Source organism: Mobula birostris, chromosome 17 (genome assembly GCF_030028105.1).
Source record: "Mobula birostris isolate sMobBir1 chromosome 17, sMobBir1.hap1, whole genome shotgun sequence".
Lineage (NCBI taxonomy): Eukaryota > Metazoa > Chordata > Chondrichthyes > Myliobatiformes > Myliobatidae > Mobula > Mobula birostris.
In genome coordinates this window covers 38,518,045-38,545,202 of record NC_092386.1, presented here as the reverse complement: position 1 = coordinate 38,545,202, position 27,158 = coordinate 38,518,045, and the positions used below count along the sequence as shown (strand labels likewise).

The 27,158-nt window shown below is 38.0% G+C and overlaps 1 protein-coding gene across 3 annotated transcripts in view; it reads right to left on the bottom strand.

Annotated features, from left to right (window-relative positions):
- The window catches only part of vps13a (vacuolar protein sorting 13 homolog A), a 300,950-nt gene that overhangs the window by 46,150 nt on the left and 227,642 nt on the right, over nucleotides 1-27,158 (bottom strand). For all 3 annotated transcript variants that reach the window (XM_072281554.1, XM_072281557.1, XM_072281556.1), the window contains exons 59-68: nucleotides 23,900-24,011; nucleotides 22,933-23,046; nucleotides 20,127-20,269; nucleotides 16,466-16,547; nucleotides 16,229-16,342; nucleotides 10,404-10,479; nucleotides 8,249-8,412; nucleotides 3,807-3,852; nucleotides 3,601-3,724; nucleotides 147-261 (exon numbers count right to left, since the gene is read on the bottom strand). In XM_072281554.1, the coding sequence (XP_072137655.1) occupies nucleotides 147-261; nucleotides 3,601-3,724; nucleotides 3,807-3,852; nucleotides 8,249-8,412; nucleotides 10,404-10,479; nucleotides 16,229-16,342; nucleotides 16,466-16,547; nucleotides 20,127-20,269; nucleotides 22,933-23,046; nucleotides 23,900-24,011 (1,090 nt within the window). The remainder of the gene's footprint in view (nucleotides 1-146; nucleotides 262-3,600; nucleotides 3,725-3,806; nucleotides 3,853-8,248; nucleotides 8,413-10,403; nucleotides 10,480-16,228; nucleotides 16,343-16,465; nucleotides 16,548-20,126; nucleotides 20,270-22,932; nucleotides 23,047-23,899; nucleotides 24,012-27,158) is intronic.

Here is a 27,158-nt window from a genome sequence, read left to right as displayed (position 1 = left end):
GCACATAAACATCAAATTGTCCTGAGACATACAAGAATGTTTTGCAGTGTATGTAAATAAAATTTAGAAATTCAATGTCATTTTATTTTCAGTATTAAAAATACTCTTGCACAGTAAATATAGACCAAGTATTTAAAATTAGTTACCTGAAGGATCTGCATGCCATCTGCTTCTCTCAGCCTGTATGGACGAATTACTCCATCTTCATGAATAAATCGAGGTGGTCGGAGGCTCTCAACTTCTTCTGATGATTCTGTTGCGCTGATATTGAAAATACATACAAATTAAAAATCTGCAAGAGAAATTCTCAGCTTGAACTAAAATGACCAGCAACATCTTTATGTCTAATTGATATTTACAAGTCAATAGTGTTAAGCGTTTTCATGTATAGTAGGTAACATTCATCTAAAGTGCACTAACAAAATTAAATCCTAAAAATTGTTTTCCACCTAAATAGAAAATATTAATCTTGAATTTCACAGTTAACACATGCCTATTCATGCTAGTTCAGTCTGGACATTAGATTCAGTCATGACCCTGAAAAAAATCAGTGCAATTTGCAGTTCCTAATGCTGCTACAAATGACTGTCTACAAAGTTCCATTTGGTATCCTTGCATACTGCACACCTACCAATTCATTCCTGAAGTAATTATGTCAGTGCTCTAGGTTTTAAAAGACACCCTATAGTAGACCAAACCAGAAAATGCTGAAAAAAATTCAGCAGGCCAGGCTGCATCTAAGGAGAGCGAGTTAATTTTTTAGGCCAATGATCTTTCACTAGATTTAGTAAAAAATCAAACATTTTCAAGTTTCAGATGAGCAAGAGTGGAATGTGTATGAAAGGTTTGATAAAAGGACACTGAATGAGATAAATGGTGATGCTGAAGGGAGGTTGACAAAGGTTTGTTAATTGCAGCTGATTTGTTTGAAGATATAAATTGACAGATGAACAAGGGTAAGATGTGAAGAAAACTGAAGCGAGTATCAAGAGATACCAAACACTATAGCTGCTGGAATAATGAAGAGAAGGCATCTGCCACCTTCAAAGAATGCTCTCCTCATCAGGGAGGAACAAAGAGAAAGGGAGTTGACCTGCTGCATTGAAATGGGCCTGTAGCTGAATATTCTATCAAAAGTAGGTATACAGCTCATTTGTACTTTCCCATTCGCACTGTAGATCATAAAACTGCCATCTTTTTTCAAGATTTTAGCAATTCTCCCATGCGTGCTTCCCACAACCAGTTATCCTAAACCATAGTTCTTACTCTCTAATATACTGAAACTTCAGCCTCCAGCCAGCCCTTCAAGGACTAGAGTTGCTCATAATCTTCTAATATACACAGCTGCAGCTTATTCATCTTCCATTTTACTTGGCTGCATCTCCACTGCTGGATGCCACTTAGTAGTTGCAGGTCAAGCAAACCAAATTGGAAGAACCTCATAAGAGGAAACACTTTGTGAAAAGGTACTATCAATGTTTGTGACAAAAGTTTCTATTTACAATATTTGTTATTGTTCATTAAAAATATTGGTTAAAAGCATTCGAGTTTCCAAAAGATAGAATGAACACGTACTGCAAATGACTTCACCAGTTTTATTTTTTATTAGCCACTTATTTTCTGACTGCACTTTAAGGTAGACTGTATCCCTTTGTTGCAAAATGACTAAATTCCAAATGACTTTGGAATTTTTCATAAGAGAGGTCATCTGTCAGTCACGTGAAAAGTGATCAGGATCAGTACTCAAATTGTGTGGTTTTGAGAGGTATTACATTTTCTCCTGCATGCATTCTTTCATGGCCGATTTCTTTATAGCTCTGCAAACTCACCAAATAAAAAAAAACAGCCAAAAGTAAAGGGACTTGCAGATGACTCAGTGCCAAGTTTGATCTTTCATATTAGAGCAACTATCAACAAAACACACTTTGTGTTAAAAAAGTTTACAGGAACGATAGGAGTCATTAAGGAACAGAAAAATTAGCGACAAATACATTTTAGAAATACATGTACAGAAATGAAGTTAGTAACTCCGAGACCTTTAACAGTAAATTGAAGATGCAAATTTAATTAATAATCCAGATTTTAAAAAAATATTTAGAGACACAGCATGGAGACCGGCCCTTCTAGCCCAATGAGCCAGCAACACCCAATTATAGCCAATTGACCAATTAACCTACTAACTCACACATCTTTGGAACATGGGAAGAAACCTACAAGGTCAGGGGGAGAATGTACAAACTTCTCACAGACAGTGTTGGAATTTAATCAGATAGCTGGTACTAGTGTAATGTAATAGCGCTACGCCGCCTTGCTGCCCCAAATTATTTAAATATACTACATTCAGTATCTGGATGGTTTTAGAGTTTGCTAATTGTCAACAGTTGCAGATGACACAATCAAAAAGAAAACTGAATTTAATTGGTATACAACCCCACCCTCAGCATTCACTCTCCAAATTAAACAATGCAAACAGTAGCCAAGCACATTTCTGCAACATGCTAAGGCTTCACTGACAGCATTTGCTAAACAAACTTTACTAGCAAAAAGGACAGGTGAAACAAATATATTCAAATGTCAACACTTGCATTTTACTATTACCATTATAATATGTGCCTGATTTGGAAACACTGCACTTCCTCATCAGGGTTGCGTCTAAATACTAAAACTTCCTATCCAACTGCAGTATGGAACTATGTTCGAGGACCACGACAAGGACTGCAGTAGTTTAAGATGGCTACTCAACACCCAACTCTGATGAGCATTTGAACATGAAGAACTGTCTTAAGAAATCAGTTAAGGAACCTGGTGAAGCTTTGCATGTTCCATTGTTGAAAGTAAGTAATTGTAATGGCAGAGACGTTCACCAAAATTCAATTAAAAATGTATATGGAATATACAAATAATTGGGTAAGAGTAAAGTAGTTTTCATTAGAACACAAAAGATGGCAAGAAATGAAAAGATTTTTAAAAGAATAAACAATGAATAAACACTTTAATTTGTGGCTGAATTAGTAAAAGGGGGTGAAAGCATGATGTACAACCATCAGACCCAGGCAAGGAATAGAAAAAAGAAATGGTTTTTCTCATTCCTTAATTACAAATGCCAAAAAACATTGCAGTCAGATTCACACCTCAACTCACAATGAATGATGCCATAGGAAGATGAATAAAAATATAAAGGTTCATTTCCTCTCATATATCATTACGTTCTAGTTGATTCAATCTGCTTCTTATTATCCATTCAGTTTAATTCAGACGTCTGCAACCTTAGTACTGCAGAGGTACAACTGTTCCCTGCTGTGGTCTGAATGGATACTGAGTCATTCACTTTTAAACTATTTCAGTAGATGAACTATAAACTACTTCAGTGGGGGAAAGCCAGATAATTGCCCTGTTGCCTTTCAGGAATAAAGGTAAAGACAAAATCCAGTTCCATCCTGTTTTCTCTTTGAGAAGTAAGAGAACATAAATATAACATATTTATTCTCAAACACAGATAAAAATACAAAATTTTACTATTGTTTTGGATACGTAGAAAATGCAACTGTCTAAAAGTCTTTTAAAGCAGAGCAATATACATAAGTTTAGGAAATACTTTACCTTTTTATCCCTTGAAAAGTGCTGCTGGCCAAGTCTATAATGCCTCCAGCTGGTCTTGCCACTGCTCCAACCAGGCCTTTGCCAATTCCTTTAAAAAAACCAGCTGCACCTTCCTTCTGCGCACCTACAAAATTAAATTTACAATTTCATTTTACTATAAATACCAATACTTTAAATTGAAGTTACCACAGAATTTTGCTTTTTACCTTTGATTGGCTTTGTCACTATTCCAGTGATTCCACTTACAAAACCCTAATAAGATATTAAAAAAATCGCTGTCAGTCCATTTTGAACATATTTCCCACTGTAAATATTACAGCATTATACTAAAGCACAGATGAAAACCATCAATGTGAACTACTGTATGTAAAGTAACAAACAGTCAAAAGAAACAGCAAAAGAACTGCAAGCATCTATGTGGTCACATTGCTAGGGTTATTTCGAAATGGGTTGCACGGTAGCACAGCAGTTAGAACAATCGCTTTACAGCACCAGCGATTCCTGCTACTGTCTATAAGGAGTTTGTATGCTTGCTCCATGACTCTGTGCACTTCCTTCAGGTGCTCCAGTTTCCTTTCACATTCTAAGACATGTGGTTAGGGTTAGCTAGTAATGGGCTTGCTATGCCAATACTGAAAGTGTGGCAAAAATTGCGAGCTGCCCCCAGCACAATCCTTGGACTGTGCTGGTCATACAAAATGACACATTCCACTGTCTGAGTCAATGTTTTGATGTGACATCTCACAAATAATACTAATCTTAAAACTAATCTTAGAATAAAGATTCAGAAGTATGGAATAATATTAATTCAATGAATATACTTTAAATGCAACCACTGAATATTTGCAGAACATTTTCAAATTTTTGGTTTGTAAAACACCTGACAATGGTAAAATAAATGAAAACACTTGCTCTCCTGTACAGACATCTGACTATTTAAGCCATCTTATTCTTCCATCCAATGTGACTGACTCCTACCTTCCCTGCTAGATTGGTCTAACAACCTATTTAATTGTACAAAATTTCCCAAAAAAGAACAAAATTAAACATGGACATACAGGTTTCCCCCGCCATCCGAAGATAGAGCGTTCCTATGAAACGGTTTGTAAGCCGGAATGTAGTAAAGTGAAGAAGCAATTACCATTTATTTATATGGGAAAAGTTTGTGAGTGTTTGCAGACCCAAAAAATAACCTACCAAATCATGCCAAATAACACATAAAACCTAAAATAACAGTAACATATAGTAAAAAGCAGGAATGATATGATAAAAACACAGCCTGTATAAAGTAGAAATACTTTTCAATAATCATTGCCGCACTGTTCTCACGCAAGTGCGAAAATCTCACGCAAGTGCTCCCCGCAGAAACACTCTCTCCAGTAACCTTTAAGCTATGAAGCTGTCAAATCATACCAAATAACACATAAAAATACACAGCCTATATAAAGTAGAAATAACGTATGTACAGTGTAGTATCACTTACCGGAATCGAGAAGACAGCGCCGAGCACACTGATGATGGTGTGTTAGGCTGAGATGTTGGAGGTTGGGGTGGTGCAGTGGTCCCCAACCTCCAGGCCACCGACCGATACCGATCCGCAGAGAATGCAGCGGTAGCCAGGACGCACCCAGCACATCTTTAAGAAAAAAGCCGAAATAAACAAGCTAAGTAATTAGGTGCCACCTGGCACGTAAATGTTGGCCCAGATCAGAGGCGATGCAATCGGCAATCACCTCTGATCTGGGCCCACATTGACGTGCCGGGCAGCACCTAATTAATTAGCTTGTTTGTTTCGGCTTTTTTCTTAAAGATGTGTTGGGTGCATCCCGGCTACCGCTGCATTCTCCGCGGAAATGTATCGGTCCGCGGCCCGGGGGTTGGGGTGATGGGACACTGGGGTGTCATCTTTTCATCGTCTATTTTCATCAGGGCAGGCAGGTCATCTTCTTTTATGTCTGCCTGCCTCGATGTTGAAGGTCGAGGTTTGTTGTCTGCTGTGGCTGATGTGGAAGGCTTGAAGAATGACAGTACGCTTGATTGCTTAGCTTCGCGCATTTTTCTATCATACAGTTCTTTGTAAGCACTCAAAGCATCTTGCAAATATGCCCTAAACCGACGTACCCTTTCAAAAATAAAGTCGTACTTTTCTGCAATCATTGCAGCGAAAATCTCATGCAGTTGCTTCATATTCAGTTTCTGGATGACTTCACTTTCAGTCCGTTCACTACTGCATTCGGTTTCGGTTGTTATCCTTTCCTCTTCCAATTGCATCAGCTCTTCATCTATCAGTTCTTGGTCATGGGATGCCAAAACCTCTTCAACATCATCTTTGTCAACTTCCACAAGCCAAACTCACTTTGAATTTACTTTGTTCATCACGATCAAAATGCTGAATTATGTCTAGTTTTACGCTAAGTGTAACACCCTTACGAGATCTTTTAGGCTTTTCTGATACCTTAGAACTCATCTTGCTAACGGCTGCTCACAGGCACGTGTTTAAGCAATGCTGGCTAGAATGCAGTTCCGGGGAGGAGCTTGGCTGCTCAGGGCACGCGCTGCCTTTTATTGCGTGCTGCATTTTTCACGCACTGCCTTTTCTCGTAACAGCGAGGTTTCGTAAAGCAAAGTTTGAAAAGCAGGGGACACCTGTACTGCATAATTCAACTGTGATCTTGGTATGAGTTACGGTGTCACCAGGTAAGTAGACCCTTCCTAATCTGACTGATTGTTTAATATTTATCAATTGTCAACCAGGATAATTATCTTCTGGACTAGTTAAATACATACTGTACATTGAATCATGCCTCTTAACCAACATCACATCAGCAGGACAAAACTAGCACCTGAGCTACACCGTAGATCAAATCAAATTATGGGTTTCAAGAATTTACATTTATAGAGTTTGAAAGGAAGCAAAGCAAACTAGAAGTTAGATAGTCAATAACTGGTTCATTTTTTTTTTACTGGCTGTAGGACTGAATCAAATAACTAATCATCAAATGATTAAAATTAAGTTACAACTGAGGTCACTAGTAAAATAAGGATTGGGACAACAAACTTATTAAAAGGTGAGGAGCCATCTTAGACTAAATCAGTTAGGTGAGAGCTAGCATAGTTCTGATTATTACAAAAATAATCATGAGACTTAGAGATAATTTATGTGGATATTATCAGAGAATCATATGAACAAGTAGAGAACCACTGGACAGGGATAGCTTGTTTTGCAACAAAAGGTCGAAGGGATTTTTAACAAGTTATGAACCCATTTATTTTGGCGGAGAAATTGGCAACTAAAGGCCATATATTTAAGTCAATTGGCAGAAGAATTAAAGAGGAAAACAATATCCTGAGATTAGCAGGAATATGGAATTTATTGTCTGAAAGAGTTGAGGAGAACAAACTGTTGTATTTTAAACAAATTTAGTAAGTTCTTCATTTGGTGGTATAGCTATAGTATAGATGGGAGAAGAAAGCTGGAAAGGAACACCAACATTAAATGAGTGAATAAAACATATGAAGTTCTATAGGGGGGCATAAGAGACAACTTCCCTACATTTATAATGAAAGTAAACTAAAACTGATGAAAGAGTACAGATATTTAAGGAACCAATCAATGAAAACCTATTTATGGATCAGAACAATAATTAAACTAATTGCCCTTTATTTCAAGAGTGCTGAAATAAAAACTAACCTTATGGTAGTCAGACTTCATTTAGAGTACTCTTAAAATCAGCACATTGCAGTTGTAGGGGGCTTATTAAGGCATTATAGTGACTGTAGGATTAATGCACGAGAATAATAACCATTAAAATATGAGAACACGGTACATTGATAAGGTTTGTGCTTTCTGGGGAGAGGTTAGATAATCAAGCGGGTAGGAAATTTAACTGAGTGTAAAAAGTGATTCATGATTTGAGGGGGAGGGGAGGGGGAGGGGGAGGGGGAGAAACAATTGACTTGAAAGGCAAGCATGGAACAAGAATAGAGTTAACCCTAAAATCAAAGCCTACTGATTGAGGAATGATAACAGAAGTAATCATTTACAAAACCCCATCAACAAATCTACAAATTTGCACCCCAAAATAAGGAAATTGACAGGTTTTATTGTAACATATTATATTTAAAGTTACCAAGAAAATAATGGAGTAAAGATATAGATCAATCCTGATCTAACTGAAAGGCTTTAATATACTTGGGGAGTGAATTACCTATTTACATACATGGATAGGTATGATTTGTTTCCTTGTAGACATTCCACATTTTTCAGAAGAATACATCTAAACCAAAAGATGAAATTACAAGTGCAGATTGTACAAACTAGTCTGTATTCCCTAGAATAGGAAACGTTTTGCAATAGCTTGATTACAATTTGAAATATTTGAAGGAGCTAACAGGTAAATTAGGACAAACCATCCCTGCTGGTTTGGGTGTCAGGAATTGGAACGTAAAAGTCAAGGCTGGGCATTATACTTAAAGACCAATACGCTAAAGGTGCAGAAGAGGTTTAAACGAATTGTCTTATATCCAAAAATAAAGTACTAAAGGATATGGGGCAAGGAAAAACTTTACTTTATGGACTTGTAGAATGAGTTTGAGAGAACAAACAGCTTTTTGCCCAGGTTAGAAAAATTTCTTCGGCAAATCTTACCGATACTAAGCCTTTTCCTCCACGTGTAATTCCTTCTTTAATTCCACTTGGCTGCTTATTCATGGCCTCTCTACGTCTCTGCTGGTATTCTTCATCCATCGTTATAGCAGCTACCCCTTTTGCCATTGCACCAGTTATCCTAGATGCAGCACCTGCAATACCACCTGTAGGGAGAATTTAAAATTATAGTAAGAACATTTCTTCAATACTTCTGAATTTTCTCTCTTTAGGCAAATCTTCCATTAAACCAAAATGTAAGAAATCAAATGTTTCCAAATTGAGAGTCAAAGGTTTTAAATCTCAAGAGCCAAAAATGGATCTCTAAATTAACAAATAAAAAAAAAAGCTATGCATTGATCACAATTTTTTTAAAAGCAATTGCTTTTGATAAAGTGGTGGGAAAAGTTTGTTTTAATTCTATTCACGTGGACAGTGGATTTTCTTGAGAATACTGGTATTTATTATCCATTTTTTTGCATGGAAGTTGGTTGCATTCAATGCCCTTGGCAGTGGAAAAGCAAAATGCAAATTAGGTAAATTGCTTTGTGAAGCAGGTATGTCCAGTCCAAGCTTACTGTTGCCTGTCACTCCGATCTTTTTGCTTGTGGCCTCCCGCACTATTAACAAGGCCAATGCAAGCTTGTGCAACAACACCTCATCTTGGTTCTAGGCACTTTCAGTATCAATATCAAACTTAGCACTTTACACAGGCTAACTCTTTCTTTGTGTTTATCAAATGTAGCCATTTCCGCCTGTCATCATTTTGGTTGTTTTCCCAATTCTATTTGTACAGACCCGAGCAGGCCTCAGTCATGCTATTACAGTATATTACAAAGATAAAGAAGTTTATTATGTTTATAACTGTTCCCATTAACCAATCTAGATTCACCACATCAGGCATATTACCTTTGTTTACCTGATTGCTCTCCTATGTTCATTACTGGCAGAAACTAACATGTTTTTCTTTATGCCAATCCCGAACAAGGGTCCCAGACCTGAAACATTACTTGTTTCATTTCCCTTACATGCTACTTCACTAATTTAACAACTATGCTCCAATAACATTAATAATGCAACAGTACCTTGTGGCTCCTGAACTCAACCGCAACTAATGAAGGCATATGCCTTCTTAACAGAGTTCTGGGTGCCACTGTTCCTGAGGAGACTTTGGATTGCGTAGTGGGAGAGGGATTTCAAAAGAAGTGAGTGGGGGTAGTGAGGACATTCTGCACAGCACAGTTCCCGAGGAGGTGTTGGATTGTTTATAAGTAGGTACTTGGCAAGCGCCAGTAAAGAGAAATTAGGTTTAAGCGGAGAGGCCATTCTGAGAGTGGCCCACTCACACCAGCCATTGTGTGAATGGGCTGATGTTCAGGCTTTGGTTATAAGAGGCTTCAGTGAGGACTGGTAAAGGCTATGGGTAGATTTTCTTTTTGTTTAATTCTTTCTTATTGCACACCTAGAACCGTGGGGATGCCAAGCAGGATAGTGGAATGCTCCTCTTGTATAATATGGAAAAGCAGGGAGATCTCCAGTGTCCCTAATGACTACACCTGGACAAACAGGGAGGTAGTTACACCCAAGTTGCGTGACTCAGGTAACTGGGTGACTGTCAGGTGTGGGAAAGGGGATAGGTAGCCAGTGTAGGGAACCCCTGTAGCTGTTTTCCCTCAACAACAGGAATATCACTTTGGATACTTTATACTTTATACTTTATTGTCGCCAAACAATTAGTACTAAAACGTGCAATCATCACAGCAATATTTGAATCTGCGCTTCACACTGTTGGGGGAGGGGGGGTTGATCGAGCAGAGGAAAGTCGCAGCAGTCAGTTCTCAAGACTCTGTGGTTCAGAAGGAAATGGGGGTGAGACTAGGCGAGCTGTAACAATAAGGGATTCAATGGTTAGAGGAACAAACTGGAGGTTCTGTGGACGAGAATGAGATTCTCAGATAGTATGTTGCCTCCCAGGTGCCAGAGTCAGGGACATCTCAATCAAGTCCATAGTCAAGAGTCAACTCTGTTGGCGTCAGACTGGAGTGACATAAACATCACATCAAATAAGGATAATCTTATAATGTAAATATTTTTCAAGACCAGAAGGAAATCTTCAAAAGAGTCATTCTGAGGACATGGACAATTTACATTCACATACCAACAGCACCACCAACTAAAGCCTTTACACCCAAGGCCATCCCTTCCACAAATTCTTCAGGTCCTTGAATTGCTCCCTATGGAAAAAAAAATAAGGATGACTTAAAAAGTTCCAGCTTAAAGGCCTTAATTATGTTCTATGAATCACAGTAAGACACGTGTCACAGTCAGAATTATACTGCACAGAAATAAGATCTTCACCCCAACTCATTCATAGTGATTGTCTATCTGAACTAGTCCCATTTATATTTCTGTTTATCCCATTCCCTCTGCACCTTTTCTATCCATGAACCTGTCCAAATGTCTTTTAACACTGTAATTGTACACGCCTTTATCACTTCCTGAAGTGACTTGAAGCAGCTTTCACATACCCACAACCCCATGTGACAGAAATTATCACTCAGGTCTTCTTCATATCCTTCCATTCTCACTTGAAATCTATACACTCTGGTTTTAAGCTCCCCTTGACCACTCGCCTTATCAATGCCCATCAATTTATAAACTTCTATAAGGGTCACCTCTTAGCTTCCTGCAATCCAAGGGAAAAAGGCCCCAGCTTACCCAGTTTCTCCCTACAACTCTTGAGTGGATATGCCTCAACCCCATCTGCCCTATGCTGTCCCATGGATTTTACGTGTTTTAATAAGATTATTAATATTCTTCTAAACTCCAAAGAATATAGATCTAATTTCTTAAGCCGCTCATGAAAGAACAACCCTTTAACCAGTGAAGCAAATCTCTTGAACTGATAGGAATCAGGAAACCCTACCATGTATGTACCTTGGCAATCAATTGCCAGTTAGTTTCTCACAAGAAGAATGTGTTCAAAGTTCTGCTCCAAGAAAGAGCAGCTACCTGGGTGGAATCAGTTCGACAGTCAGTGGAAAATACAAGCATTGACTAAATGAATGAGAAACATCGTTTATAATACAAAACAGCCCAGTCACTGCCTTCACATTGTTGACCTTAAACTTCATTCTCATCCAGTATCAAAGCAACATCATCAGATGGGAGCATCTCATCAAATCCTCAATTGTACTGCTTGGAACCATAAAGCAGATGTCACCTGGGTACATTAACTTTCAAGATGGTCTTCAAGTCATAACACATCCCTACTTAGAAATCTACTTTCCCCTCTCCCGTATGCAAGAGCTGTATTTACTCTTCTGTTCCACACTACAAACATTGCAATGAGCCAGGAAAATAGCATGCAAGCATGATCTATAAATGCTGAAATGCCAACAATGTTCCATTGTGGGTGATGGGCACAGAACAACCACTGTCTCCAGAGAGACAACTACCATATTACCAACCCTTAGTTATCAATCTTATTATCTCCACCTGTACAAATCATTAAAGCCAAGTCAAAACAAATCAAAATGCATTTTAATTCCTTGTTCCTCATTTCTTACCGTCTGTCTGCAAATGTCCATTTTGTTTTTAAACTTGACCAAAGGAGTATCATTTTTGACAGCCAATAATACTTGTTACAGCTTTGACATCTTCCAATTTGTCAAAAAAATGTTTGAAATTTCTGAAAAAACTTTTTCTCAAAAAACTAGAACACATTCCAAAAATATGCAAGGATTCTGCTTGAATATTGGATCATCTTAAGGCAAAGTGAAGGTCACTGAAAAGTTAGTAGCCTTTGTTAAATAACAGTAATATTTTAAAATATTAATACATTGGATTCCAGTTTATTGGGGCATCGATTAATCAGGGCGGCCATTTATTTGGGACAACTCTTAATGAACAAAACAGCCGTGATTCTCTTTGTTTACTTAGGCCACTATGCCTGCTTAATTGGGGCAGGTGACTGCTGCTGAGCAATTTCTAACTAGTATCATATTTTGTGCACACATGTGTGGCCATTAGACAACATATTGTGCTTAGAGCGATCAGTTTTTTTAATACCATCACTTGCGTGTGTTTGTGTTCAAAAAGGAGTGATTTTTGTCACTATTGTTGAGAAATAAGTAGTAAGAAAATTTGTAACTATTTTGTGAACCATGGTTTCAAGCATTCAGGTTTGGAGATGCCAAAAACAGCTAGGAGCGAAAATTGAACAATTTCACGATTTCAACAAGTTAGGAATTTGAAGGTACCAATAACCATCTTGAATGTTACAATGAAAATGCAGATTTGGAGGATGCAATCATCCAAAGCATTTTATGAAGGCAGCCTATTATCTGCATTAGATGTCTATGCTGATTTTGTTCATTTTGAAGTTCAAAGTAAATTTATTATCAAAGTACATGCATGTCACCATATACAACCCTGAGATTCATTTTCTTGCAGACATACTCAATAAATCTATAACAGAATAACCAATGAAAAACTGCACAAACTTGGGCATTCATCCTGTGTGCAAAAGACAAAATGTGCAAATATAAAAGAAATAACAACTAAATAAGCAATAACTATCAAGAACATGAAATGAAGAGTCCTTGAAAGTGAGCCCATAGGTTGTGGGAATGTCTCAGTTCACACAGCCACTTCAGTTCAGCAAGTGAAGTTGAGTAAAATTATCCCCTATGGTTCAAGAGCCTGATTGTTGAGGGGTAATAACTGTTCCTGAACCTGGTGATCTGAGTCCTGAAGCTCCTGTGCACCCTATCCTTGTTATAAGCGTCTTCAGACAATGCAGATTCACAGTTATGTGAGGAACTTATTTCTACCAACTTCTCGTTATATGTGTCCAAAGCTCACAGTTATGCAAGGAGCACTGCTTTCCCGCCAATACAAGTCACATGCGCACGCCTCACAGTCTCACTCCCACCAGTCTCAAATTGGTTTTGGCACGTGGATGTGCGATCTTGCGCTCTTAAACTTCTGTGTTTTAACCTACAGTGCAATGATTTTGTGCTTGAAATATTTAACTTTGCCTCCTAAGCGTCAGATGTCAAGTCCTGGGCCATCAGCCAAGCGGCAGAGAATTGCTTTAACACTTGGGGAAAAAAAAGTTGGAAATTATAAACAGGGCAGAGTCAGATGAAGGTAACACAGCTCTGGGACGCTACCCTGTGCAGTTGCGGGCTATGATAACTGAGTTAGGCTTCACATCAAAGCAGGTGTTTAATGCAGACGAGACCGGGCTTTTTTGGAAGCGTATGCCAAAACGCACTTACTTAAGTAAGAATAAAAAAACAGCGTCAGGTTTCAAGGCAGCAAAGGATAGACTGACTTTGGTTAGGTACTCCAATGCCAAAGGAGACTTTAAGATGAAGCCTCTCTTAATTTACCATTCACTAAATCCCCGTGCTCTTAAGGGTTTGAGTAAGAATATGCTTCCTATCCACTGGGCAGCTAACAAGAAAGCATGGGTCACTGGTCAAATCTTTGAAGATTGGTTCGCTAATCGTTTTGCTGTTGAGGCTGAACGCCACTGCCAGGAACAGAATCTTGCCTTTAAAGTTCTTTTGTTGCTTGACAATGCACCAACCCATCCTAAACACTTGGACAGTATTCATCCTAACATAATAGTGCATTTCCTGCCACCTAACTCAACATCGCTGATTCAACCACTCGACCAAGGTGTGATATCCACAATCAAGCCGTATTTTCTATGGCAAACTGTCTCTCAGATACTGCAAGCAACAGAGGATTTTGAAAATCCTGGGAGCTTACCAATGGTGAGAGAATGGTGGTAGTATTCAAATCGGTGTCATCTTCTGCTGCCAGCAGTACTGAGAGTTTTGAGAGTCTTCCTTCACCCCTTGCTGTCCTTGATGATCCTGACGACACACAACCATCCACCTCATCCTTGTAAAGTTGCCCAACGCCACAACAACCACTCATTTCCCAGAGCGAACACACCTGCCACTGTTGGTGAGTACTGTACACCCTAGTATGTTAACTTTCTGTGATTTATTACATTGAATATTACCTTAAATTGATGAAATATAATACGAATGTTGCCTTGTGGTACTGCTCAACATCAGACGTGCCATCAACAACACTGATGAATCCTGGAAAGAAGTCAGGTCTTCCACTCTGAAGCAACTGGCAGAATTTTTTAAGGCTGTGGAACACTTGGCACAAATGGCGATGGACATGGACCCAAGTTTAGAATGGAGTCAACATTTTAGTCATTCCCTGCAGACAAGCCTTCTTCCCTACAAGCAAATTTATGCTGAAAAACAAAATGTTGCCAAGCAAACGATCCTCACCACTTTCTTCAAATCGGTGTCATCTTCTGCTGCCAGCAGTACTGAGAGTTTTGAGAGTCTTCCTTCACCCCTTGCTGTCCTTGATGATCCTGACGACACACAACCATCCACCTCATCCTTGTAAAGTTGCCCAACGCTACAACAACCACTCATTTCCCAGAGCGAACACACCTGCCACTGTTGGTGAGTACTGTACACCCTAGTATGTTAACTTTCTGTGATTTATTACATTGAATATTACCTTAAATTGATGAAATATAATACGAATGTTGCCTTGTGGTACTGCTTTTGTGTCATATTGGTATGAAAATGTGAATAAATTACAGATAAAACATATTTAGAAAGCCCTCAAGAAAGCATCCCTATTTTCTCCATTTAAATAATTATTCACATTATGTGTTTTCACATTAGGTGTCGACTTCGAGGAACGTATGCCCCGGATATAACAAGGATAGGGTGTACCTTCTTCCTGATGGCAGCAGCGAGAACAGAACATGACCTGATGATGGATGCTGCTTTACTGTGACATCACTCAGTGGTGGGTAGAGCTTCACCCATGATGGACTGGACCGTATCCACTACATTTTGAACTATTTTCCATTCAACGGCATTGGTATTTCCATACCAGGCTGTGATGTAGCCAGTCAATATTTTCCTCCACCCCACATCTATAGAAGTTCACCAAGTTTTAGAAGTCATGCCGAATCTTCACAGAATTCCAAAGCAGCAGTGGTGCTGCTGCTGTGCTTTTATCATAATCGCACTTCCATTTTAAATTCAGGACAGGTCCTCTGAAATTATAACATCGAGGAATTTAAAGTTGTTGTCCCTCTCCTCCTCTTATTCCATGAGAAGAAGTGGCTCATGGACCTCCAGTTTCCTCCTCCTGAAGTCAATAATCAGTTCTTTGGATTGGCTGGCATTGAGTAAGAGGTTGTGGTACCACAGCCAGATTTTCAATTTCCCTCCTATACGCTGACTCGTCACCATCTTTGACTCGACCAATGACAGAGGTGTTGTCAGCAAGTTTAAATACGGCATTGGACTTGCTTAGCCACACAGTCATAAGTGCAAAGCGAGTACAGCAAAGGGTGTATCTGTGCTGCTGTTGATTGTGGAGGAGATATTGTTGCCAATCTGAAAAGACTGGGGTCTGCAAGTGAGGAAATCGAAGATCCAATTTCACAAGGGCTTATTGAGGCCAAAGTCTTGAAAATTAGTTTTGAGGAGATTATAGTTGATATATAGTCAAAAGAACATAGTAGATGAATTCCTCCATTGATAACTATTAGGATCCAATACATAGTTTTATAGCACTGTAGAAGCATTGGGAGTGTTCTAATTCGTTCTGTATTTTATTTAACTACATAATTTGTTACTCAATTAAATGGTAGTTTGTCTGGTTTTTTTTATACCTTTTAACTATGTCCATGAAACTGCAGCTAATTAGCACAGTTGCTAAATTGGGCCAAATTGTACAGGTGTATCCCAATGAACTGGAATCCACTGTATTAGCTGTCATTACTAATAAATGAATTTGAAAACAGTAATATTTGTAGATGGATTTAGTTCCATTTAAACTTCCTGCCAAAGAATATATGTGCTATACAATATTTAGAATACATGTTAAATTGTTTGGGAAAAAATGCAATCTGACCTGATAAGGTTCATAGAAAAATGCTCCTACTCCTTCTGATATATCTCTGATTAACCCAAAAGGATTGCCCAAGACATCGAGTCCAAGAACAAGGACATATAATTGTTTGATTGCCTGGAGGGAGGGAAGAGAATAATTTAAAGACTTCATTTTCATGGAGGAAAAGAATTTGTTGAGCAATAGTATTATTGGTTACACAAAACAAAGATGAGAAATTATATAAAATATAGAACACACCTGTTTAGAATAATGTCGGATGACCTCCCATTGAAGCTGTTGTGTAGTATAAAATTGATGCTGGATTTCAAGACATGCAAGCCTGCAAAGAGCATCATAATTTAGAGCATAAGATATAGGAGCAGAATTAGGCCATTTGGCCTACTGTGTTTGCTCCAACATTTCATCGTGGCCGACCTATTTTCCCTTTCAGCTCCAGTCTCTTGCCTTCTCCCCTATCCCTTCATGCTCTGACTAATCAAGAACCTATCAACTTCTGCCTTAAATATACCCAATGACTTGGCCTCCATAGCCCCCTGTGGCAAAGAATTCTGCAAATTCACCACTCTCTGGCTAAAGAATTTTCTCCTTATCTGAAAGGATGCCCTCCATTCTGAGGTGATGCCCTCCATTCTGAGGTTGTGTCCTCTGGTCTTAGATTTCCCCCACCATATGAAACATCCTCTCCGCATCCACTCTTCAACATTTGATAAGTTCCAATGAGGTCACCCCTCATTCTTCTGAATTTAATGCAAAGATACAGATTTTCTGCATTGTTTATAAAAGAACATTTCAATTAAATACATTTAGTTAAAATAATCAAATTTATTTAACTAATTATTCTTTTTATGGTAGTTTCTTATTAAAATTAGGGAACATAATGCATGGAGAGTTGAAAGTTGAGAACTTTCCCCAATTTCTTGAAAACAAACTGTACTGTGTAGTACTTAGAGGCTGGCTGATGAGCCAGGGATGGAAGACAACACACTGTGTGCCTGACAGCTCAGATCCCAGTATTTAATAGGAAAGCAGTTTATGAGGCAGAATAAATCAAAGGCATTATCAGATTGCAGCTTGTAATTATAGCTGATGTTAACAAATGAAAATAAAGTATCTTTGGGGGTTCTTAGTGAGATCTGTCTGTGAATACCTGAAGCTTTTGTCAGATCACTGATGTTAGAAGATTACACTTGCGAATATTGCAAAATATCACAATTTTTGGAGAAGCAGGTTAATTACAATCAACAGCTTTCAAGGTTTTCCCTTATTTAACATAATTTGTGCATATTCAAGAAATTCAATTCAGTTTCAGTGTTGAGATGAACACTGACCACTTCACCATCGATATATACACTCAGCAAAGGGGGAAAAAAAATCACTCTAGAAAATAGAGAAAGATTGTGCTTGCTGATAATCACATTGAGTGCCTGCTTATGTTACAACAGATCAATCATGGGTATTCTTCAAAGACTGAGATATCACTAGCTCTATTTTGATTAAGTGTACTTAAGAGGCTAATTTTCCCAAAGAGTAAATAGAAACTAAAGTCCACCAAAGACTAATCCAATCTGATCCGTACTTTCTCAACAACCTGCTCCAATCTTCTTATTGTTTTTCAACCAAGCTCAAGAAAATAACTGTCATGGACTTAATAATTAGGTTTAATTCCTAAGCATTCTATATGTTGAAAATTCATAGAGAACTTTAATAGTGGATCTGACAGCTATGTCCAATAAATTAAGTTAGTGCACAGTCAACTCATCTTAGTTGATTCAGTACTTCAAATTCCTTTAATTTTTGTTGCATCTAAAAATCTACACATAATGATTTAAAATATATTAATTGGAAATGCAGACTTCCAACAAAAAAAGTTCCAAAATTCATACAATCTTCTTAGCAAACAGTAGGTCTACTCTGTAGAAGTTTGAGGAGATTTGGTATGTCACTAAGGATTCTTGCTAATTTCAATGGTTGCATGGTGGAGAGCATTCGTACTGGTTGTATCACAGCCTGATATGGAGTTTCCAATGCACAGAATTGCAAGGGGCTGCAAAATGTTGTAGGATCAGCCAGGTACATTACAAGAGCAGTCTCTCCCACCAGAGAACATCTTCAAGAGATGGTACCTGAAGGCAGCAACAACATGCCCTCTTCTCACTACCACCATCAGGGAGAAGGTCTTGGTGTCACAAGATCCATACTCAAGGATTTAGAAACAGATTCCCCCCTGCCATTAGACTTTTGAGCAGACCATGAATTACCTCATTAACCCCCCCCCAGTTATTTTGCAACTTATAGCAATTTTATGTCTTTGCACTGTATAGCTGCCATCCAATAATAAATTTTACATCATATAATAGCAATAGCAAACACTGATTTTGAAATTTCTTGTCTGTTCAAAATAGCTAACATTTTATCCTATCCCTCCATCTGCTGGATTTCCCAGTTGAAACAAAATTCATTTGACATCTACCTTGTCAAACTTCACAGAACTTGCTACATCTTAATTAGAAACTGTTTCAAAGGTCTTGACGAATCTTGTCCATCTGCTGAAAAGCACAGAACCCTTATACCGGGAATCAGTGCATTAAATGTACACTGTGACACCAAGTATAATTGTTCTTTGATATGGAGTTCAAAACTGTATGCTGTATTCCAAGCACTCAAAGCCCTAAACAGTATTGCAAAATGTTCTCATATTTGTACTCCACCCTTTTACAAAAAAAAAGTGACAACCCTCTTGCTGTGCTTGCACACCTATGTTTGGCATTTCAGTAAAAGAGCATCTGCTAAATTAGCAACATTTAAAAAACAAACCTTCTTATCAAGGTTCATAACCTTTCATAGTGACGTTTTCACATCATTCATGCATGTTTTCTTTTTAAAACGGAGTATCATGACAACTGACTTTCCCATATGCTACATATCAACAAACTTGGATATATCACTCATCTTTTCCACCTAAACAATTAGTATATATGTGAAAGGCTGAGGGCTCAGGATTGGCATGCAAGTAGTTACGGAATATTACCCTGAAAATGATCTGTCTATTCCTGTTTTTGTGTGCTAATATACCATACCCAAACCTGTGAGCACTTATTCTACAACATAGTTTTCTCCCCACACTTTCTTCAGTGTTCCTTTTGAAAGATAATCACTAATGCATTTATTATCCAACTCTCTTGAGAGCTTGGACACAGGTGAAAAGGTCCAAGCTATTGTTACTTGTCCAGTTTCAATTGATCTACTATTTTCTCAATGCTTTCTCTATGCCAATTTATTGACCAACTTCATCCTGTCATCAGACCCTTGAATACCATCTATTTCTTTAAGAAAGAAAAATGTCAATTTTAAAATAAAAATAAATCATGTGAGCCAATTAAGCCAAAACAAATAGATCACTATTTCAACTTGTTCGAGCAGATGCAAGACCTATTTTACAAATGTGTGTGTAAACAGCTAGGTAAAGTTCAAGCTACATAAAGTTAAAAGTCTTATATTGCAGATGATAGGGCACAGAACAGAGAACAAAAGGAAGGTCTATATTGAAGTAGTGACATTGAAGGATCATACAATTGGAATAGTGGGATTAGCTGAAATTGGTGGTAAAGGTCAGTGTGGATTGTCAGTATGAAGAGATGACAAGACACCTGCAGCACACCTCCACAGTGACTTTTATCACCAATTTCAGCTGGTCCCACTATTCCAACTGTAAGACCCTTCAATGCCTAGATTAGTTACTTAAGCATTAAAAGTTGCAGCATAATCTCATAATCCATTGAATTTGCAAGGAATTTTCAAACACCCTAGTTTAAAAAAAATTCTTGCTTTCATAAATAAATCTGCATAAGGTAAGCTGCTTTTGCAAGTATTAAACTTTATAAAGTATTAATATACCTACTTGAAGACAACATCTTGTACATCAGTGAGAGTTGCTCCAATGCTTTTTAACAAAAGATTCAGAGATTGGATTGGGACCAGTTCTGTTTCTTGCTGTTTGTTACTTTCTTCACTTCCCGAACTGATAGAAAAACTCAGATGCAGCTACAGAAACAGATTAGATTAAAGCAGTGATAATTAAAGCTACTTCTGGACAATAATGTAAAATAACAAATGAAAATATCATGCAGATAGCATCTGTGGTGAGAGAAAGAGTGAATGGGTTGAATTATGCCAATCACTACCCAGTGATTCCATAGAGAACTGTTAGTTTGATGTAGTGTATCTATTTGTGTGTTGTGGGCTTCAGTGCATGAACTACAGAATATGCAGGAACTCCTATACATAAACATTACACAGACACACTTCATACTTGCTCTCTCAGCTTAATGCCTACCATGTCCCCATCCATCTAAATGGGCTGGCTAACAATTTAAAAGTTTCACTATGTTTCTCTCCATCTTTGTTTTCAATTCATTAATAAAGGCTTAATGTGTTTTTTTTTACTTTTTAAAAAATTGTTAGATCTAGTTCAACTGTTCTTAAACATTTCTCATTGAAGACATTTAAAAAAGAGTGAAACCATCTCTGGGAGCGATGGGTTCTGGATGCTTTATGCTTAAGCCTACACTGAGTTCAGCTGTGTCTACTTAAACCATATTTGGAACATCGTGTGTAGATCTCCCTGTCTTATTACAGAAAGGATGTGGAAGTTTAGCAGAGGGGCAGAAGCGGTTCACCAGGATGTTGCTTGGATGAAAGTGTATCAGCTACAAGGAGAAATAAGATAACCACAAATTGGCTAATCAGAATGTTTAAGGTTGAGGGGCTATTATTATAAGTGTACTGTATAAAATTGAGAGAGTAGGATAGAACAGGTAGTTAGAGTAATTTGCCCAGGGTGGAAATGTCATACTAGAGGGTATTGATACAATATGAGAAGCTGAAAGTTTAAAGGAGATATGCAAAGCAAGTATTGTTTTTAAAAATGCAGAGCAGATAGTTGCCTAGTACATGCTATCAGCAAGTGGTAGAAGGAAATGCATTGTAACATTTAAGAGGCATTTACATAGAACTTAAAGCATAAACATTACAACACAGTACCCCAGAATGTTGTGATCTTTTAAACTACTCTAAAATCAATCTGTCTTCTACAGCTCTCTATTTTTCTATCAATCATGTGCTTATCTAACAGTTTCTTATATGCCAATTAAAATTAAGTGCCAATATTGATGCCAAGTTATACTAACTGTCATCATCCATATCCTTCCATTCTCCTCATGTTCGTGTGTCTACTCTCATCCTCTGGCTGGTAGAGGTGGTGGGTTTGGAAAGTGCAGCCTAATGAATCTTGGTGAGTTGGTGCAATGTGATCTGTAGGTGGTATAAGTTTTGTCAAGCACCTTCGCTCTGTCTGCCGTAAGAGGCAGCATTTCCCAGTGGCCATTCATTTTAATTATACTTCCCATTCCAATTCTGACGTGTCAGTCTACGATCTTCTCTACCGCCGTGATGAACCAAACTCAGGTTGGAGGAGCAACACCTCATCAATTTTTCCAACTTCTGGTCATTTCTCCCCCTTCTCTCTTTTTCCATTCCCCACTTACCCCTTCTCATCTACTCACCTGTCCATCACCTAATTTCTCCTACTCCTTTTCTCCAATGTTCCACCGCCTTCTCCAATCAGATCCCTTCTTCATCAACCCTTTACCTTTTCCAACTTTCTCCTCACCTGGTCTCATCTAACTCCTGTCAGTTTGTACTCCTCCTCCCCCTCTCCCCACCTTCTTATTCTGGCTTCTGCCCCCTTCCAGTCCTGATGAAGGGTGTTGGCCCGCATATTTATTCCCCTCCATATATGCTTCCTGATCTGCTGAGTTCCTCCAGCAATTTTGTGTCTGTGGCTCTGGATTTCCAGCATCTGCAGAACCTCTTATGCAGATGGTATAAAATGCTTCTCCTGTGGAGTGAGTGACTGGTGGTGAACAGATGGCAGTGTCCTGTATGGTGACAAACTTCTGGAGTGTTGTTGAAGCTGCCCCCTTGCAGGCAAGTGGTGAGCATTGCATCACACTCCCCAGTTGAGGCTTGTATGTGGTGGACAGGCCTTGGAGAGTAAGGGGGTGAGAGTTACTCACTGCAGGATTCCCACCCTTTGACCTTTTTCTGATGCCATCTGTGTATGAGGCTCAGTAATAACCCTCAGGATATTGATAATGGGTACCTCAATGATGGCAATGGCATAGAATGTCAAGGAACACCAATGAACTGGATAACTTAGATAGACATAAACAAGTTGGAAAGATGGATGCAAACCACATGCACGCAGATGGGATTAATTAGACTGACATGATGGTCAGCGCAAACATAGTGCGCTAAAGACCTTGTTCAAGTACTATTCTATATTCTGTGTTGACTCAATGAGTTAATTTAAAGCCTTTTCTACAAAAGATTTTCTGAGATATGTACCAAATGACATAACCAAAAGTCAATTGAGTAAAAAGTAACCTCAATTTTGCTATTATCTGTGAGTATAAAAAACATAACAATTATAACCATGTAGCAAATGGATCAAGAAAATGTGTATAATTTAGCAATTATAAACATGGAATGGTGTTCCATCTACTATACCAAATCAGTTTCACATTGAGAGACTTAAAAAAAATCCAGTGTTAGCATTGTTCTGCAAAAATAAACTTTAATTTATAAAACTAAATCATCACATAAATGTATATTAGTTTTCTAGTAAGCAGTTAAAACATACTTACTTTGATAGGAGAAATATGAAAATATTCATATAGACTGATAGGTGAAGTGTCATTGGCAGATTCAGTCAACAGCTCTGTTTGAACATACTCAAGGTCTTTTTTAAATAGCTCCAGCTTAATAAAATAAAAGTTTTCAAACATGTTTCAATTACGATGATAGAGATTAAAATTGAATTATTTTATTAGTTAGTTAATTGGTAAATCTTTGAATAATGTGTCAATTTTTTTTTCATATAACAATAGGATATTTATTACCTTAGGAGTCGACCACCATTACCTTAATGCACTCAGTGGTAATACCAACAACCCACAGTAAATAAATAACAGTTGAAATTGTAAAATTTCCAAATCTATCTCCTTGGGTGGCAATCCAGATATAGGAGCTCAGAATACTCGCAGGGGTTTGGTTGCTGAAATCTTATACAGAAAGCTGCAGGCCACCACTTTAATTTCTACTTTGTTACCTGAATTCACTGCCCTCAGAAAATTCAACAAGAAGGAGATCAGAAGGACAAAAAAGGATAATGCAAACAGAATAATTCTAGAGCAGAGAATTTAGTTTAGCCCATATTTTCAAAGAACCCAGTGAATTTAAAGACAACATTTTAAACAGAGCTTCTTTCTCCAGCACTATCAATGGCAGTGCATTACATTGCACAAATTAAATTCCCAAGTCATTTTTATTTGCTTTGCCAATCATCTTTATTCTGTGTTCCATAATCTGCGACACATATGCAAATAGGAAGTTTTGTGCAATCTACTTATTACAAATCTGTGAGTATTTCTATAATATCTCCTTGTAACCTTAAATATTAAAAGCTAACTACAGTTTGTAGATCATGGTTAGATTATAACTTTTAAATCTGATTGTGATTTGTACTAAAATATCCAGGCATTAGAGGTAATGGAAAGGAAAATCAAACTGACTTAAGCAATCTAAGCTGTGATAAAAAGGCTGTCATTTTACCTTTTGTTCTGCAATAACTGTATCTGTTGATTGGGTGAAGAGTTCCATGAGGGCATAAAGAAAACCAAGATCCAACTTCAGATCCATTTCTTGAATTAAGACCACAAAGTATCTGTTTCAAAAAGGTAAAAAAAAATAAGAAAATTGAATTACAATTAATCACTAGTTAAAACCAATCCTGCCATTGTATAAATAAAAATTTACACAAGTGTGAACCCTTGCAGCATCTGATGACCCTGTAATAACTGTATCTGAGGGCAATGTCAGAACACCTTTCAAAAGGGTCAACCCTCGCAAGGCATCAGAACCCTGTGGTGCACCTGGTAGGACCCTACAAATCTATTCCAACTAACTGACTAGTGTTTAAGTACATCTTCAATCACTAACTGCTGCAGTTGGAGATTTCCACCTGCTTCAAAAGGGTATCAATCATACCGGTACTCAAGAAAAGCAAGGTAAGATGCCTCAATGACTAGCACCCAGTAACACTCACATCCACTGTGATGAAGTGCTTTGAGAGGTTGCTCATGGCTAGAATTAACTCCTGTTTAAACAATGACCTGGACCCATTGCAATTTGCCTACCACCACAATAGGTTTACAGCAGATGCAATCTCACTGGCCCTCCACTCAGCCTTGGACCTGGATAATAGTAATAACAATGTCAGGCTGCTGTTTATTGATTACAGCTTAGCATTTAACACCATCATTCTCTCAGTACTAATTAATAAGCTTTAAAACCCGAGCCTCTGAACCTCCCTCTGCAAATGTACTCTTGACCTTCTTATCAGGAGACCACAGTCAGTGCGGAAATGAAATAACCTTTCTTCCTCACTGATAATCAACACCATTATACCTCAAGGATGCATGCTTTGCCCACTGCTCTACTCTCTCTACACTCATGACTATGTGGCTAGGCACAGATCAAATGCACTTATACATTCACTGATAACACAGCTGTTGTTGGCAGAATCTAACAGGGTGAGGAAGAGGCAAAATAGAATAAGGTATTGCTGGTTGAGGAGTGTCACAACAACATCCTTGCACTCAATGTCAGCAAGACCAAGGAAATGATTGTGGACATCCCACTTCATCAGCACTAGTGTGCCACACTGAGGTGTTCTCTCCCTTCTCCTGTTTTCTCTTTTTCCAAAGACTATGTCTCCAGTAATCCATGGATCACACCTGTGTCACTGGACTAATCACCAGAACCAACAAATCCAAGTACCACCAGGAAGTATCAAACTGTGCCCTGGTGTAGTCACAACAAATTGGAGCTGGATGCCCTCAAAACTGTGGAGTTGCATCTTGACTTCAGGAGAAATGTGTTTCCTCTCCACCCACTCATTTTCAACAACTCTACAGTTACACTGTTTCAGGTTCCTGGGCATTATTATTTTTTCAGGATCTCAACTGGGAGAACCATATCCCTTTTATTAACAAAAAGGGTCGACAGTTGATGTAGTTCTTGCAGCAATTAGTAAAAATCCAACTTCCCATTAACATACTGGTAAAATTCCACACTGCCATCATGGAGAGCATCTTCACATCAGGCACAACTGTCTAGTTTAGTGCAACATCATTCTACAATATAAAAAACTACAGCAAACTATCAGTTTAGCAGAAATGTTTGCAGTCTATAACTAGTCTATGTCTGGACAATGAAGCAGATAGGAAAAAACACTGCAGGGACATTACCTACCCAGTAAAGTGCCCTTCCCAAAAGTTTCTTTCGGAGAAAGCTTTATGGGGCTATTAAAACAAAAATCTTCACATCATGTTAAACGTTCCTTGCTCCAGGCAGTTAATCTGATCAACCATTCTATTTAGTCCCCACCACCACCCTCACCACTATTATTCAATCACTGCATGTAAACACTTTAAACTACTTTTTAATAATGTCATTTACATTGTAAATGTATGCTAGTGTTAATGTATTTATTTATGCACATTTTATTCCATATCTGTACTTAACCTCTAACTTTATTTTTATATAATTCTTTATAATTGTTGATTTTTTTGTTGCATGCTGTGTCAAAACATAAAAGCAAATTCCTAATACATGTAAATATATATGGTGAATAAAGTTGAACCTTGGACTTCAGGAAGGTGAAGACAGGGGAACACACACCAGTCCTCCGTGAGGGGTCAGCAATGGAAAGAGTGAGCAGCTCCAAGCTCCTGTGTGTCACTATCTGTCAGGAACTATCCTGGGCCCAACATATTGATACAATTCCAAAGAAGGAACTCCAGCAGCTATATTTCATTAGGAGTTTGGGGAGATCTGGCATATCACCAAAGATTCTAAGCAAGTTTCTAAAGGTGTATAATGGTTGCATCACCTTCTGATATGGAGGTGCCAATGCACAGGATCAATAAAGTTGCAGAGGGTTATAAACTCAGACAGCTCCATCATGGGCACTAGTGTGCCTTCTATCAATGGCATCTTTAAACAGAGATGCCTTGAGAAGGAAGCATCCAACATTAAGCATCCTCACCATCCAGCACACGTGTTCTTATTAATACCCACTAGGGAGGAGATATAGGAAACCTGAAGACATACGCTCAGCATTTCTTCTTCTCCCCTGCCATCCATGAACCCCACCTCACTATTTTGCTCTCTTTTTGCACTACTTACTTAGTTCTTAAAATTCTTATTGTAAGTTATAGCAAATTTTAATGTTTTCGCTCTACTGCTATCGCAAAACAAATTTCGTGACATATGCCAGTGATAATAAAGCTGATTCTCATTCTGTTAAAATACTTTAATTAAACATTGGGCATAAAGTTAACAATAAATGATTTATAGATATGAACTATTTTGTACTTCTGTCTGGCACTTCTGGTCAGTGAACCCTTTTATTATTTCTCTTCAATAGCTCTCTTTACAATTGCTGAAAACATTTACTCCTGTTATATTTTTGTTATAATGCAGATCTCACTCATTTCCAGTCTTCACTCCCCATATGTGTACTTTTTGTATGTTGTTTGCCTGATATTAGGGATAAAAGGATTTTATCATGGTACTGAGAGAAGAGCTAAATGGAAAATTAGAAGTATCAAATGGAAACATTCTTATGAGTACAAGACTTGTTCATATACTCTTAATCTGCAATGTAATCAAAGCAGAATCAGGTTTATTATCACCGGCATATGTTGTGAAATTTGTTAACTTAGCAGTAGCAGTTCAATGCTATACATAATATAGAAGAAAGAATAAAAATAATAATAATAAATTACAGCATATGTATAGTGAATAG